Source organism: Gobius niger (assembly GCF_951799975.1).
Source record: "Gobius niger genome assembly, chromosome: 3".
NCBI classification, from domain to species: Eukaryota; Metazoa; Chordata; class Actinopteri; order Gobiiformes; family Gobiidae; genus Gobius; species Gobius niger.
In genome coordinates this window covers 35496618-35513963 of record NC_136854.1, presented here as the reverse complement: position 1 = coordinate 35513963, position 17346 = coordinate 35496618, and the positions used below count along the sequence as shown (strand labels likewise).

General features: G+C 41.5%; 1 protein-coding gene across 5 annotated transcripts in view; it reads left to right on the top strand.

The window, feature by feature from the left end:
* rptor (regulatory associated protein of MTOR, complex 1) overlaps positions 1 to 17346 on the top strand; it is a 298884-nt gene that overhangs the window by 84194 nt on the left and 197344 nt on the right. For all 5 annotated transcript variants that reach the window (XM_079553276.1, XM_079553279.1, XM_079553277.1 and 2 more), the window contains exon 6: positions 431 to 577. In XM_079553276.1, coding sequence (XP_079409402.1) covers positions 431 to 577 — 147 coding nt within the window. The remainder of the gene's footprint in view (positions 1 to 430; positions 578 to 17346) is intronic.

Below are 17346 nucleotides of genomic sequence, written 5' to 3'. Positions count from 1 at the left end.
AAACACATCACTGCCCCAAAGTGCTGTACAGGTACACGTACAGTACTTGTATTGTAGTACAATAGCTTCTCAAGAACATGGTCATGGGCTGAAATATTCCACATTTCTTTCTGCGTTTATTAAAAGAGAGTATTTGGGCATTAACAGTGGCATTAAAAAGCATTGAATTTGACTTGAATTGGGTTTAGCAGAGGTTGTAACTGCACAACCACATAGTGTGTTTATTTAGATTGAAACCTTTCGCTTGGACCCTAAAATGTTTGTTATTCAGGTTATAATGGTGTCAAAGTATTTAACTTGCAGTAAAAATATATGCGCCGATTCAGAAAGAAGATGTTGCTTTGAGTGTCGCACCAGAAAACTTCAACCTCATACCCCTGCACAATGCGAGTAGTCCATCAAAACCGCTCTCCCTTTTGTGTCTTTCCAGAACTACACCCAGTACATCCCCCTGTCCATCTACGACCTGCAGACGTGGATGGGCAGCCCCTCCATCTTCGTTTATGACTGCTCCAACGCCGGCATCATCGTCAAGTCCTTCAAACAGTTCGCCCTGCAGAGAGAGCAGGAGCTGGAGGTGGGTAGAGCCACAGTATGGGATTACACTACACACTCACGTTTTATAGCACTTAGTCGTGGAGATGATATTATTGGTGGAAGAGGGACTAAAAACGGGTGCTGAGTCAGGCAGACGCAACAGGCGGCGCTAACACTAATGAAGAATGGTGGTAGCTGGTTATGAATGGGTAGGTACATTCAGGTTATTCATTCATGTAGTGGAGTTGATGTGTGCAGACTAGTCGTCGCTGAAGATGAAAGAAGAAAATGCTGTTATAATGTCACCCGATACCGATACTGGGAGTTTCTGCTGACATCTGATACCAAGAGGCTTTCTAAGTGGCTGCTGTGAATGATAGAAAGTGAATGGTCTCTTTTCTCCCGTGTGAGATTAATGAAGTTAAATATTTTTGTGCAAACGAGATGTTACATCTATTATCTATTAATATGTAATGGAAAAACATTACACAAGGATCACTGGACTTTTCTACATTAATGTGGGGGTGAGGGGTGTGTTGGCGGGGTGGGGCATGGATCTATTATAATAAATGGGTGAGGGAGGTGTGAGGCGCAGCGCCGGTCTCCTGTTGTTTGCGAGTGTGGCGTACATGGTGGCGCATCTAGAGGTGCTTATTGGTAATGCATTGGTGTCGGACCGGCAAAACAGGATCACTTAGAAGAGCTTTAAGTTGCATGACTATAATAACTCGCAACATAAAGTGATCTGATCATTACAACTTGTGCATTACAAATATAAACTATTTTGTTTTTTCTTTATTCTGCTACTTAAGGTTTTTCTATCATAGTTTCTGTCCCAGCCTTGATTAGTTGCCGCTAGCATTAGCATACTGCCGCTAGCATTAGCATGCAGCCGCTAGCATTAGCATGCTGTTGCTAGTATTAGAATACTGTTGCTAGCCACGGCATTTTGCGCAGCGCTCCAAAAATAAATTTTCAAGACAAAGTCGTTTTTTAAAATGGTGAGAGCCAGGTTCAGTATCAAATAGTTGGAATCGATATCCGATATTGCATTTTTCCCAGTATCAATATCCAGTATCAGTATTGGATCATCGGGATCGGTGCACCCCTTTTTAGGGTGCACCGGTCACTGCATTACTGCATCTTTAACATTACTGCATCATTACTCCATCTTTTACGGCATCTTTGACATTTTGAAAAATTGGCTGGAGAGAAATGTGACCATTTCTTTTTGTAACACTTAAGACAGTCAGATAATAGGCAAATGTATGGACTCGTGTGAATTGTTAGATCTGCGGTTTTGTTTGATCGACTGCTTTTGGCTGAAGGAAGAACTAGACTAACAGGCGCGCCTCGTATACTGTGTGTGATGTTGCTGAATTGCTCAGACTCATGAGACTTGTCTTGACTTCACTCCATTAAAAAAAATTGAGAACTTCTTGGCGCTGAGATTTAGCCAATCAAATGCGCATCTGTCTCTAAATGATTGAGTTTTGGTTCAATCTCCTCCTCACGGCGCTCGCTCCAGCTTTTTATTACATTTCTCTCTCTCTTTCTCTCTCTCTTCCTCGCGCTCTCTCTCTCTCTGCACTGATGGCATGTTATGTGAATTCCTAACGAGAAGGCGCTGTCATTCATCTCAATTATTCATGCCGAGGTTTCAGCTAGACTGTAGATTAGCCGGGAAAAGAGAGGGAGAAAGAGGGGTACAAAGAACAGTGTGGAGAAGGAGGCTGAGCGGCGCCTGAGAAAGGGGAAGGTGAAGGCAGGAGGCAAACTGCTGAGTGGATGCGGTGTTTGACAGGGAGCTCCTCAAGTGTTTCCAAACTTGTGTTTCTCCTGAGAGGTCACAGCAGAAGAACCGGGCGGAAACCTGACAGTCCTTTTGTGTAGGAGAAATGGGCGACTTCATACTTTGCTAATAAATGCTAAAGAGGGATGAACTCAGCATTTTCTGGAGTTGTTTTGTTGTGTTTTAGGTGCATTTCCTCGGCCGTTTTGACAGTTTTTTTGGATTGTTTTTTCCTCCAAATGGGTGGTTCCAGAAAAGTTTGAACACATTGAGTGCCAAAAATGTAAAGACTATTTTACACTCTAATACACCTTATGTGTGATTTTAGTAGCTCTGTGAACAGAGTAGAAATAAATGACGATTAAAAACTGGTGAAAATTCATGATCTGGACATTTCATATATATTATTGCGTTTCTTTTCTTCTTTTTTGGTCCAATGGGGCGTGGCGTTGTAGATACGACACTTCTCTCTCGCTCTCTGGAGTGCGTTTGACAAAGCAGAGCGGCTTCCCATGGAAAGATCAAAACAGTTTAGATTTTAACATTTTTCTGAGTTTTTAAATGGTTACAATCGGTCCAAGAATGGCTGAGAAACATCCTGTTAAAGTCTTCAATCCGAGAACCAAGCTGTTTCAATGCACACGTTATAATAAAGCGAATGTTGTCGTTGAGAATTGACTTGAAATGGACATGTTTAGACATTTGCCTCTTCCCATAACGTTAGTGCCCGTCCGGAGAGGATAGATTAGGAGAGAGGAGTTAATCAGAAACTAGAGTGTTTCATAAAACACGCAATATCTCAGTTTCTAGGGGGAAAAAAGCGTATATAACTAGCCTCTTAGGATTTCTCAGGAACCGAGGCACATAGAATAAAACTGTTTTCACCTGCGGAGAGCATAGAGTCTCATCTCTCAAACGAGCCACACCATGTGTCCATATAGCTATAACTCTGAATATGCTGTGGTGCTACAAATATCATGAAAAAAACCAGCGTGGCACTCAATGTGTTAAGGTTTTACAAAATCAAGAACAAAGAACTGTCCGGGTTTGGTGTTATGTATAAAACCCGTAGTCTCGACCTCTATCTAAATAATGTGCACAGTAGACCTGGGTACCGTTACATATGTTTCCAATACCAGTACTTGAACGATACTTGGTTTACTATACCGATACCTGAAATATATTTTTTTTCAATACCTATTCTAGATATAGAACCAGAAAGCAGATGAAGAATGTTAATTTATTATTTTTCCTTCCACTTAAGGTCCTTTACATTTGTATCAGTTATTGAGTTGAAACTACAAAGAAACTTAATTTAACAACAAAACACTTTACACATTTTTCTTGATTTTCCCGTTTTTCCAAGTTTATTCCCCAGAATTTTTTCCAAAATGTTCAATTTTTTTTCCACTTTTGCCAAATTTGTTTTTCCCGCTTTTTCCCCTGCATTTTTTGCCACACTCCCCCCCGCCCAATCCCTCCATTCACCCCCCCATCCCCATTTACCCCCCAAAGTTTTGATGACACAATGTTTTTCTTAAATCATGCTGTCTTACTCTCTTCTGTGATTTTGAAACTTTTGCTGTTTCTGAAGTAACAACAAAAAAAAGTTAAAAAAAAAGTCGTCATCTTAACCACTGGTCTTATTAAGAAACTCTGCAAGTTGTCATTTTGTCGAGCAAGGTGGTGGTGTCATAAAAACACTACACTTGGAATAAGATATTGGTGACTATTTTTGTCAAGTAGTAAAGTATTTCGGTCACACTTTTGTAGATTTAAATGTAGTTCTTTAATAGTCATTAGTTTTGTGTTACAGTGAAATGTGTGTGACTTGAGCAGATTTCAAAGCTCATTTTGTGTTTCTGTTGTATTTTCCCTCCGAGGCAATTCTGAGAATAATAACAAACGACAGTTGGTGCTGTTTATTTTGTTCAGCTTAGCATTTTTATTTGGTTTTATCATAATTTTGAATATTAGACTGAGATAATGTATTTGTTGTTTACTGAGATTTTAATTGTGTTATTGGGCTGACAAACCGTATGAAACATTGGAAAAGTGTTTTTGTAAATGACGGCGTAAACCTGTCTTTCTTAGAACTCCACTGATTCTTTATCATTTTCAGTGAAAGCACGTTTAGGTTCATGCACACATTTTCTTTATGGTACTTATATACAATATGTGACGTAAATACCTAAAATTAATCCATCTTTTTTCCTTTTCCATTTTTAGGTATGAAATACTGTAGAGTCATTTTCAATAGTTTTATCTGATAATATTCAAAGCAAATAAATATGGCACTTTAGTTATTAGCTTCATGAGATATATATCGGCCAGTCGATATATACAATATGATTGATATTACAATATCAACCGATATTTCCGGAACCAAAAGCAATTTCCTAGGCCTCAGAGGAGCTGAGAATAAACATGGTAAAATGGACTAAATGGACTCTTATATAACTTTTATAATGCTTTTCTACCTTTATCAGGCCCAAAGCACTTTACAGTCACCCATTCACTCTCTCATTCATACACGAATGTACCCTGACACTGGAGGCAAGTAGGGTGATGTGTCTTGCCCAAGGACACAGCGACAGTGTGCATTTGTGGGAGCTGGAATTCGAACCCACAACCGTCCAATGATGAGACGACCTGCTCTACCATCTGCACCACCGTCGCCCCATGAATGTCCTGAATAAATCAGCCCTAAGCCCCGAATAAAGCTCCCCCTGCCCTGTCACAGTTCAACACTGACACATTTTACAGTTTAGAAAAATCATATACATGATTATAGACAACACATTTTAAAAATCGGCCAAAATATCGGCATCGGCTTGAGAAAAGCCCATATCAGTTGACCTGTACCTTCCACCCCGGCACGATTTAACACACAAAGGTTTCCATTTTATTCCTCCAAAGTGCGAACTCCACCCAAACAATAAGTAGACCTTTCTATTTCAAGCCACTCTGCTGTGATTGTAATCCGATTGACTCACAGTTTCACAAATGGTATCAATTCCCTAAAATGTTAACGCGACTTTGAGTCAGTTACAAAGAGAGTATGTCAGACGCAGTAACTAAAGCTAAACAAAAGTCTAGTGCAGCCGCCAGAACAATTACGTTGGCCCACCAGAGGGTGACCTACTTTTGCATCGCTTAATACTAACGCTCTCCCATTCATTCTCAATGGTAAATATGGGTGCAGTACACTTTTTGGCCACCAGCGTCAAATTGGGGGCGCTGTTTCACTCCTTTTGCAAAGTTGAGGAAACACTGTTGTGGTGTCTTGGTGTTTATCAATCACAGATATAGCATCGACTTTCCCATTTTTCCAACTTTTATTGCAAAGGTTATTGACAACAAAGGTTCATGTTAAAATTGACTTATAAAAGAATTGAGGCTGAACTGACACTTGATGATGATGATCTAATGTTGCATTTTCTTTGAGTTAACAAATGAATGAGGTAAAGTCACTGTAGGTCCTGCATATACAGGTGGTGTTGTTGTTTACATTTTGCAGTATATTGCTACAATAGTTGATTTTGTTCTACTAGAACTTGGCTTTTGCCACAGTTAACACTTGTAGCATGTTATTTGCATAGATAGAATCAAATGCAAATGTATGGGCTACGGAAAAATAAAATAAAGTAACTATTAGGCTATTATTTGCAGTTATATGTGCTTCACACTTCACATCGCCGTGTTTGGCCCGCGACCCACAGGCACTTTTCATTTTGGCCCTCGGAGACAAAAAGTTCGTTCACCCCTGGTCTATTTTCAGTTAAAACAAAGCAATGGGACAGTCTTGTATGTATCTGTGAGTCCTGATGTGGCTATTATTGACTGTGTACGCATGGAAATGAAACCCTTCCTGTTGGCTGTTGCTGCATATTCATCGTGTTTTTGGAGTCGTATTGCTTATGTTAAATACTTTTCCTGAACAGTCCGGGCAGTATCAGCAGAGGTCATGACCCAGCGAGGAGGCGGAGAGCAGCTCCTGTTTGTTTGAGGTTAGAGAGTAATGGGCCACTGGGGCTCTGCTCGGCCCACAGCCGGATACAAGTTTGAGCTGCTGCAATCTGTTAGCTCTGTGTAGCTGAAATATGGTCTTTAGGACGAGATGTGGTCAGCGTGTAGAGAAAGTACTTAAAACACACTGCTGTAAATGGAATAATAGCAGTGATTAGACTGCTCACAATATGATGATGATATCGACTATTGTGGTTCAGTGAAAAATTTGAGGTGCAGTTTTTATTGTAATGTAGTTTATTTGCATATCTTATCTTGGTAACTTTTTAACAATCATTTGCAGAAACGACATATAATCTAAGATAAAATATGACTTGTAATTTCTACTCACAATGCAATTTTGTGAAGAAATTGGCCATTGTGGGCCAACCTGACCAGCATGTTTTTGGAGGTAAGGGAAACCGTAGCACCCGGGGGAAATCTGGCTGGCTGCCCTCAGTCTCCTCTGATCCTCTGAAACGGTGCACTACCTCCTGGGTTTGTCCCCGTTTCAGAGCGTGGTGTCCTGCACTGGTCAGCTCCACCTCCTCCTTCCTCTTCATCCTCTGCAGCTCCCTCTGCTCCACAACAATCTTTCACCATCTTCTGGGAGGAGCTTAGCAGTTTATCTGTTTTATTCTCCAGTGAATGTCCTTTAACCAGAACAATAGAAGTCTTGTGTGGCTTAGCTGTGAGTCTTGCCCGGACACCTCCGCGTTTGTCCCTTCCTTGTTTCCTCTTGTGACGCCTCCACTGTGCTGCAGCTGTGGGGGCTCTTGGTGCCTCTTCAGTGTCTCAGAAGAAGAAATGTGTAGGTCTCAAATGTCTTTAGTTCATAAGTTGGCTGTTTACTTACTATGTAAAATCTTACTAAAAATCCACCGGTCCCCACATAAACACGGCAAAGATGTACAAAAGTATCCAGTAAAACAAACTACTACCACTATGGAACACTAATGTAATTAATCACCTGTTGCCGCCTACTCCCTCAGTGTTCAACAGGCCAATATGGAGCAATAGTGTGTGTTATACAACTGCCACATGAATCACTTGTCGGCTCTTTGCTCTTTACAAATCGTTACAGAAAATATAAAACTGTAGGTGCAGAGGTGGAGATCTTTTCTTTGTATTTTGTGCGAAAATCACTTTAGTTCTTTATGGTAAATACACTTTTGCTTTCCACTTAAGTTAGCCCTCAAAAGGTGAATGAAGTGCCCTCAAAGCGTTTGTCCTCTTCGCATCCGGGTGCAGTGCATAATGTCCATAGGGCACTTTCCACTTGAGCGGCTGCCCCCCCTTCGCGTCCGGGAAGTGCAGTCTGCGAGCCGCAATGGAAGCTAAAGAGAGAGCCTTTTTAATCATGCAGGAAGTGGCCCGAGCGGGGAGTCCCCTCCGCCTCGCCCACGCGTCGCTCTCCTCTGCTCCGGTGGGGGGGGGGTCCCAGGTGAAATCACGCTACAGACACGCATTTCCGCTACTGTAACGTTCGCATGCATTCGCCCATTTCCACCAGGGACAGGTTTATTTTGAGATGCAGTGATTTCAGCCCGGGAGGGGGGGGGGGGGGGGGGGGGGGCGATAATAGAGAGAGAAATGTTCTGTGAGGTCAGTCGCCCCCAGAGAAGCTTTGTCACCTATAGGACAAGATGCTTTCTAAATAAATACCGCATCACTTCCTCTGTGCTCTTGATAGACATGCACGCACAGCAGCGGGAGCCTCAGGGTCTTAAGATGAGACACTACATTTGAAACAGGTAAAGCATATCATAAAGTGTGGCCAATTATTGACAATATGGAAAGTCATTGAGGTCTTCGATCTGACTGCGATATACGCTAATTTAAAGCTAGCTTAAAGCAGAAATGCATGGTAATTGTGCAAAAGTTCTGTTTTTAGTCCTTATTTTCTTAGTTTTGTTCCATTTCAGCCTTGTTTTGGTCCTGATTCATTTTCTTAAGTGTTGTTTTGACACATTTGTATGAAAAACAAATCATATGTAACATATATAATGCATTTTGCCAGTTGGTTGTGAGGATAGGAGAGAGCGGGGAGGGTTGGGCCACATAAGACATTTTGGCACGATTGGCAGGAAGTTTGCACACTCTCAAGTACCATGTGTACATACCTCTAAATCATGAGGCTTTAATATTCAACAGAAACTGAATAAAATAAATTTAAATTATTGCAATGATTTGTCCCAAGGGGAGCGTTGGGCCACTCTTCTGAAGGGTTGACACTATGGCTGAACGATATAGACAAAATTTCATATCTCAATATTCATGCCAGATATCTGATATGATGCGATATAACTATGGGTTAGGTAAAAACCAAGCATCTTTCAGAAAAATAAAGACAATAATAAAGAGTGCAGTTTTATTGATGAAAATCTCTATCGTTTATATATCTTGCTTTTTTCGATTTTAATGTTTCGATATCAATACGATAACGATATATCTTTCAGCCCTAGTTGACACTGGAGGTTGACACACAAACATTTTTTGAAAAACGTGAAGCAGGTCCTTAGAAGCAGGTCCTTACTCCATAGAAAACTATATCTTTTTTTTCTTAAAGTAAAACCTGTAAACCGTAGTGTTGGTCATTGCTGATCTTGACTTACTGAAGTTGATAACTCCCAAGATCTTCAGGATCTTAGTGGTTATCAACAGTGGAGCAGACCTGTCAGTGTCTCCTACAGACAAAGGGGAACAGCATGAGAACTACAGTCTCTGGATTCATAAGTTCTTATAAGCTCTTCCTTGTCTGGGTTTGCAAACAAAACAGAAGATCCACAATAACATACCATCCATCACTTCTTCAGTCACCCTTCAGACTCGGAGACCTTACCAAAACATGTATACCAGGCGTCAAGGATGTAAGGCTTGTGACATCAATGTCTTCTGTGTGACCCAACGCTCCCCAGTTGGCCATTTTAGACGTTTTCGCCTCCAGCCCAAAAACATGATTAGGTAGCCTTTAGATTCTAACCATTCAGCCTGGAAATTATCACAAACAATGGTATGTTTTAGTTTTTTACCTTCCACCTCACCTTCTATGAACAGTTAGTGACATCACCCTCTTTGTCCACGACCTCTCAGTTTAGCCTCGTCTCTCTTATTAGCTCTAAAACTCTGACTGGCCCAACGCTCCCGACGGTCCAACGCTTCCCCGCTCTCCCCTATACATACAGTATATAGTCCCACCATTCTGCCTTTGCCATGCGCAGGGTGTTTGCTAAATTAGTTTGTGCACATTTTCTTTTGTTTGCGAAAGAAAAACGAGTGTCCCAATAGGAAAACAGCAACAAAAAAACACAGACTCCTGAATTGATCGTAGCAACTTATACAAGAAAACAACAAATACAAGAAAACATCCTCATCAGACGTTAAATTAACTCCTTCATTGTGGAGTTTTATGTAGACGACTTTGAACACATTCCCTTTCTGTAAAGCACAAATAAACTCGTCTTGCCTCAGAGCTGTGGTAGTTTTTAATGTCTCGTCTCCTGATATTTATGAGATGATTAACATGTAAAATGATACTGATGTGCATGTAAAATGTGCTAGTTTTTGTTGTTGTTGTTTACCACACTTTGAATCGCACTACGACCTAAACGCGATCTGCATTTATTAGTGTCACCAATCCCGGCATTTAGACTGCGAGTGGAGAAAAACCCCCCAACTAAAGCTGTCATGGTAATTTTCATGGTAATTTGCTGGATTACAATATGCTAATGAGATAATTACAGTGGAAGGTTGGCATTAATCAGCTCCTGCTCTCTATGTTGTCATGTTTACCGTTTGGATTACTATATTTCCCATGAATCCCAGTCTCCCCAGTCACTGCGACGCACGCCTTTTCAACTCGCCCCGTCTAATTCTCCTCATTTAGTCGCATTAAAGAGCTTACATATACAGTGCAGAGATTGGCACCGATCCACTCGCAAAGCAACAACAAGCGCCCACTCATACCTGCCAACACAATCAAATAAAATATGCATGCCCATAGAATAAAACGACACACAGTCTCCCCCCCCTCATTAATTAAGCTCCTTTCTTGCGTGTCAATATTATAATTTATTCATATGAGCTCCATATAGCGCAGCCTGGTAAATACGCAACAGCTTTTAGACTTGGTTTTGGATAATGAGTTGCTGGACTGATGTGGCACAAAGCCTGTACACCTCAATCCAGGTTTAAAATGTGCTACGTCACAAGAGCAGCCAAACAATCAATGTGTTTCTGTAGGCTCTCAGTCATATAGGATGTATCCATTGTAGTCGTAGAGATTTTCAAATATCGCTGACTGGACTGGGTAAAGTGAGGATGTTTGTCTTCTATCTTCAGATGTTTCTTCTCACAGTTGTCTTCAGACGTAAACCTTTTTCTGAAGTACTACTGTGAACTATCAGAAAACGTGTGATACGAGTTGTGCTCCTAATGCTCAACATACACCTTTGTTTTCATTTTTCGTTAAGTATTAATAAGGTATTAAGGTGTTAACATACTAATAATACACTTATTCATAGCCAACCCTTAACCTAACCCTGACCTTAACCTTTACCCCAACCCTAAAATGATTTACTAATGCTTATTAATACGTAATGAGCGCACCTTGATCTAAAGCGATATTGGATCATGTTAAATACCACACTGCCTTTGCTTTTTTGGGGTTTGTTGATGCACTTTAACCATAAAACAATTTATTTCAAATATATTTACATCAGCAGTTATTTAGTTTTTTTTATAGTCTAAATTTTCTGCTTACCTGTAGCCACAAAATCATTTTCTGCAAGTACCTCATCGTGTTTTTGATATATTTGACAATATTTCTAGTTCCTGTAGAGTATATTTGGCGACACCTGGCATCAAAGCATGTTCTGCCGTCATTGTTTGTTTGTTTGTTTGTTTGTATACTTTATTGTGCCCGTAGGGAAATTTGTCCTCTGCATTTAACCCATCCTTCGATGCCGCTGGGGTAACCCATAAGGATCAGTGGTTGACGGCAGGGCTGCGCCCGCGGACCCATCTCCATGATGTGGAGGTTGTTATCCATACTGTTGGTACATGTGAATGTTGACTGCGATTAGCCATCGTAAAGAACATTGTTGCAAGATTATGTTTGTCAGTCAGTCCAATCTAAAACCGTTAATATTCATAGCTTTCCACTTTACTTCTTACTGTGTTCATTTTTAGTTATTTCTAATGTATCGCAGTCTTAAAACAACACCCTTTTACTCTCATCGATTTGGTAAATATTATGAAACACAAAACACTGAACTCAAATCTTTGATAATAAAACCCTTTAAGGCATATTACATGACTGCATAATACAAAGGATACTGGCGATATTACAGAAGCAAGTATCAACATTACCTTTGAAGGGAAACGTCTTTAAATAACAATTCTGACTTTCTTTTTGACTTTTCTCATCTCTTTTCTTGTACATCTTATGTAATATTTAAGAAACCGTGTTCTTACTTCATGTAATAGTTTGGGTCTATCTTTGAGCTCAGATGTCAGCGCCTGAATGTTGGCCTCAGGTGCGTCAGAGTGGGCTTACCTTTCCTTGCATCAGACACAGAACAGCAGCACACAGCGCTTCGCCAGTGCCTCACAACCGGTTTGAAATGAACGCAGTTTCACTGAGTTGTCTCTCATTGTAACACCTGACAATTACACAGGATCCTTATAATGCTACTTCTTACTCTCAGCCGCATGATTCCCCAATATCTACATAGTTACTGTCTGAAGCAGTGTTCTCACAGTATTCGCTAATTTGAATTACCAACACTTCTTCCTGCTTCTCTTATAACCATTCTTAAATTGATACTGACCACTGGAGACCGATAACAACCCACAAGAGCTGGAGTTTTGGATAATCTCTTACCCAGCCATCTTATTATCATTCATCACGAAAACTCTTTTCATCAGCACTAATGATCTTTTGGCAGAAGGCAGAATATTCCAGTCTAGTAGGGAGAGGTTTATGAAAGCAGTATAGCGCTTTGAGAAACTTAACCTGTAAGAGCTAAAGGGCCTATCTCACCAGAGGAGAGTTGCAGAGACTCTGCTGCATTGTCTCTGAGAGGTCTCCGAGAGGTCTACGTGGTCTCAAGCAGTTGTGGCAATGTTGCAAACACTATTTGTTGTCCTCAACCTGTGAGACGTTTCTGTGATGTCCCTGCAATGTCTCCTGTCTGACCTGTCGGGGACTTGAAAAAAGTCTGAAATCAAACCTGTGGCGCAGGTGGTAGAGCTGGTTGTCTTGTGATCGGATAGTCGTGGGTTTGAATCCCAGCTCCTGCAAAATGCACACTGTCGTCGTGTCCTTGGGCAAGACACTTCACCCTACTTTCCTCCGGTGTCTGCGTACATTGACGTATGAGAATGAATGAGAGAGTGAATTTGTTGACTGGTTCCTTACTGTAAAGCGCTTTGGGCCTGATAAAGGTAGAAAAGCACTTTATAAGTTGAGTCCATTTACCATTTCGACCATCTGGAGACTCTCCTTATCGCCAGAGGACGGCTCGGAGACATCTCTGTGACCAGCGGCAACTAGAGGCTCAAACCAGTCTCCAACTAATCTCCAACTAGTCTCCAATCAGCCTCCAACCAGCCTCCAACCAGCCTCCAACCACCAGTCTCCAACCGGTCTGAAACCAGTCTCCAACCACCAGTCTCCAACCAGTCTGAAACCAGTCTGAAATCAGTCTCCAACCAGTCTCCAACCAGTCTCCAACCAGTCTCCAACCAGTCTCCAACCAGCCTCCAACCAGTCTCCAACCAGTCTCCGACCAGTCTGAAACCAGCCTCCAACCAGCCTCCAACCAGCCTCCAACCAGCCTCCAACCAGCCTCCAACCAGCCTCCAACCAGTCACCAACAAGGCTTCAACCAGCCTCCAACCACCAGTCTCCAACCAGTCTGAAACCAGCCTCCAACCAGCCTTCAACCAGCCTCCAACCACCAGTCTCCTACCAGTCTCCTACCAGTCTCCTACCAGTCTCCTACCAGTCTCCTACCAGTCTCCAACCAGTCTGAAACCAGCCTCCGACCAGCCTTCAACCAGCCTCCAACCACCAGTCTCCTACCAGTCTCCTACCAGTCTTCAACCAGTCTGAAACCAGCCTCCAACCACCAGTCTCCTACCAGCCTCCAACCAGCCTCCAACCAGCCTCCAACCAGCCTCCAACCAGCCTCCAACCAGCCTCCAACCAGCCTCCAACCAGCCTCCAACCAGCCTCCAACCAGCCTCCAACCAGCCTCCAACCAGCCTCCAACCAGCCTCCAACCAGCCTTTACCAGCCTCCAACTAATCTCCAACTGATCTCCAATCAGTCTCCAGGCCAGTGAGATAGGCTCTTAAACAACTGCCAGCCATGATTATTCTGATGATTATTCGCCTTCGGCCAATTATCCTCCACGTACTTGGCACCTGATTACTCCGTCTGTTTTCGGCCTTCCCCTGAGAGTGGTCATAATGTTTTGGCACTTCGTTATACAGTGTCTTTGTCTCTTCATGCTTGGACGCTCCTCTCACTGCTCCGACACTTTGTACCAGTCAGTTTTCTCACACTCGCCTCCTCCAGCTCAGCCGCGTCTGCCTGTAACACCACGAGTTTGCAAACACAGAAAGAGTTTTAGCACTCGCTCAGAGATTTTCCGCTGCAGTAAACAGCTGTGGCGTGCCTTAAGTTCATTCGGTTACGGTTCATTGCTGGGCTGGTGTAATTCCAAAATACACCAAGCGAGAAATGATTGGTGTAATTTAATGTAACAATTAAAATACTCGGGAAAAGCCCTGTGCCATGTGTTTGAAGTCCTTATGCTGGGTTTACACGAAGGCATGAATGGCATTTTTCCATCATTCGTAACTCAATCTCAATTCGTGGGGGTCTCAACAAAGCGTGCCCTTTAGTGATGATGAGTGGTGATCCGTAATTCATTCTTACAGCATTTCTAGTGTAGGAATCACTGTTTTCTCTCACGCTTGTGTTCAGAATTGATAGCAACCCTGTGCCGATGCAGAGGGCAGTGCAGCAGGACAAATCCGAAGCAAAGGCTTGTAGTCACAGTTTCTCAATGTTCAAATATTATAGTAACAATATGGCCTAAGTGAAGGAAGTTTTGTGTAGTTTTGTTTTCACTTTTAAATGAAACTGCAAGTCTTCATGGCTAATTTGCATGAACTCCAACAATATACTGCAAATGAGGTTAGGAGTTAGTTTTTTTTTTACGTTTATTAATACTTATAGGTACCACATTCGCCATGACATGTGTTAAAACAAGTGTTAATGGGATGTTTGGGGGGTCTTTCATCTCCCCCTGTGTCTCTGGCCAGAAAACCACAATTGCAACTTCTAACTGTGCAAAAGCTAACTGCGGGCTAGCGCCACTTAAACAGTATTTACAGCCAAGTTTGAGTGAAAAAAATTATCTCCATTGTGTAATTGGATGTACAATATCCCTCTCTCCCTTTGTCTTTTCTGTCAGCGTAGTATTTACTCTCACAGACAATTAATGAGTAAAAAACCGTAACATGCTACGACACCTGCAGTGGTGCTTATGGCCTCTAGGGGCACGAGTTTCTTGGTACTGCTTTAAGACAAATTTAGTCGACATTACATATAGAATATGCATTATAATCATATATAATCAAGGTCCTCTGCTTCCTGGGGCTTCTCCCATGAACAAAGCACAGACCTGTTCCTTTAAGCAGTGGATTTAAGTGATTTTCAAACTGTCATTGGAAGTTTGGATGATTTTAGTCTTTTTTTTGGTGCTACTTGATGTGAAAAGTTCCCCACTGTTGTTGAGAATCACTGTTGTCGCCGCTTAAACCAGTCTCTTATGACATGTTCCTGGTTTCAATCATTGTATACCTGTATTTTGGTGATTCATTTTACTTTTACTTTTTTTTTTCTCGTCTTTTTTCTCAAACCAAGCTCCATTTTTTTTTTTTTTTATAAATGGCGGCTGGCAGCATTCTTTGTATGTATATTATATTTTTGGTAGACCCTTCCATATTTTGACAGCCACACTATTTTCTTGTTATAAAGTCCAGAGTCACATTGAGGTAAAGTTCAGAAAGAGTGCGGCCTTTTTTTTTCTCCCTTCATAAACAAAGATTGAAAGAAATGCATAATAAACCTCATATAACGCCTACATTTAGCAGAAGAGGAAAGTAACGGAAAGCGCTGCAGTCTGGTTTGATAAAGAGAAACTGTGCCTCTATTAAGACCCACAGCTCATTAAAATGTTCTCCGCCAAAGACTGAACCATATTAAACTCCTAGTGAACAAATGAGGAATACAGCGGCCGAATGAGCACATAAATACCAAGTGTTTCTCATATAATTAAAGTTTTACGTCATACCTTTGCCGTTATCGACTGTGGGAGCAATTGACCACCGTTTTAAGAGGGTTGTTTACCTCGAAGGAAGAGGAAGGCCACCTGCGACGGAGGCTAAAAGAGCACTTCCTGTGAAAGATCAATGAAGTATCACATTAGAGCAAGTACACTTTCAAAAGGGACATAGACAAGCATTGATTGAACTGTTTTTCCGGAAGCCCTTAAATTGAATTTGGGCACATAATGAGATGAGCTCCTCCTACTGCTACTACTTCTTACTACTCTATATTGGTGTAAGCTCTCAGTTGTACAAAGGCGTTTCATTATTGACTAAAGTTTTTAGGTCCTCACCTGCCCTGGGTTGTTAGTAGGAATTTTACAACTACCTCAAACTACCTTCGCTCCTCCGGCAGGGACCTCCTAGTTATTCCTAAAGTTAAAATAAAGTTTGATTGATTGAAACAGCATTGAATTTTAGAAGATATGGTTTACCGATGAATTGTTTGCGGGAGGTACAAGGCAGCTGCATCCATTCAAAAAACACCTGAGGTCAGCAGTGTAGGTCCACCAAGGTGTTGTTGCCGCTGATGGACATCCCTCATGGGCTGTAAAGTGGCGTCAAGGGATGGGTCAAATGCAGAGGACAAATTTTGTTTCTACAGTTGACGTATAATGACAAATAAAGCACCGAGCACGAGATAATCCTGAGCTGTATATGTCCAAGTCAAAGTAACTGCATAATTCCCAAAAAAGTTTGTCCAAATGTTCAGACTGCAGATCTCACCCCAATGATAAAAATGACTAATTCCATTGAACATTATTTGTAATGCAGGCTTAAAACAAACATTTTATCAAATAAATATACATTTACTTTCAGTGTCAGTGCCACCTCGTAGCTGGGTGGTACCTGCTGGATCATTATCAGCTTAAGGAATAGGCCACCGTTTTTACATACTGAGATATGTTCATACCTCAGCTTAGACGAGTTGAGACGATGTTGTTAGCATTTAGCCTCTCCCAGCAAAGGTATATTTCCAAACTGGGGTGAAGTTAGAAGCTACCAAGCTGCTCCACGTTTTCCCGATTTAAACACAGTTACGTGAAAAGTGACTCGATCCAAGTCTAGTTACACAAAATTAAACATGACGATTTTCTGAGTGGATAAAAAAGGGAACTATATTCTAAGGCGTAATAACACCTGAGGAGCACTTCGACTTCACTGCGCGGACGTCAAAGTGCTCCTGTATTAGCCTTTAAAGCTCATTAGTCGATGGTGGAGCCTAAAACAACCCAGTACAGATGAAGGCTTGATGACATTTGTGTCCTACTACTGCATTACTTTTCTACCATGAACTATTATATTCTTACTACTGCAAGTACGACAATTGTGGTCGCTGTAGTTATGTGGTTATCGCGTTTAAATGGTCCGTCTGCACATTGTAATGATCTTATTAAATTCAAGGTTAGGATGAAAATTAGATAAACCTTCGTGTTCCATTTGTGTTGAGCTTTTTTCCATTTAGTTCAGCGTTTTATAAATTGAATTAGGTCTTAATTCGTAAGGCAGTAAGTGGTTACTGGAACAGAGAAATGGTCCAATATGAGGACAGCAGATCCTCATTTGTGAAAGTAATGTCAGGGGGCCAATGGAAAAGTGAAAGT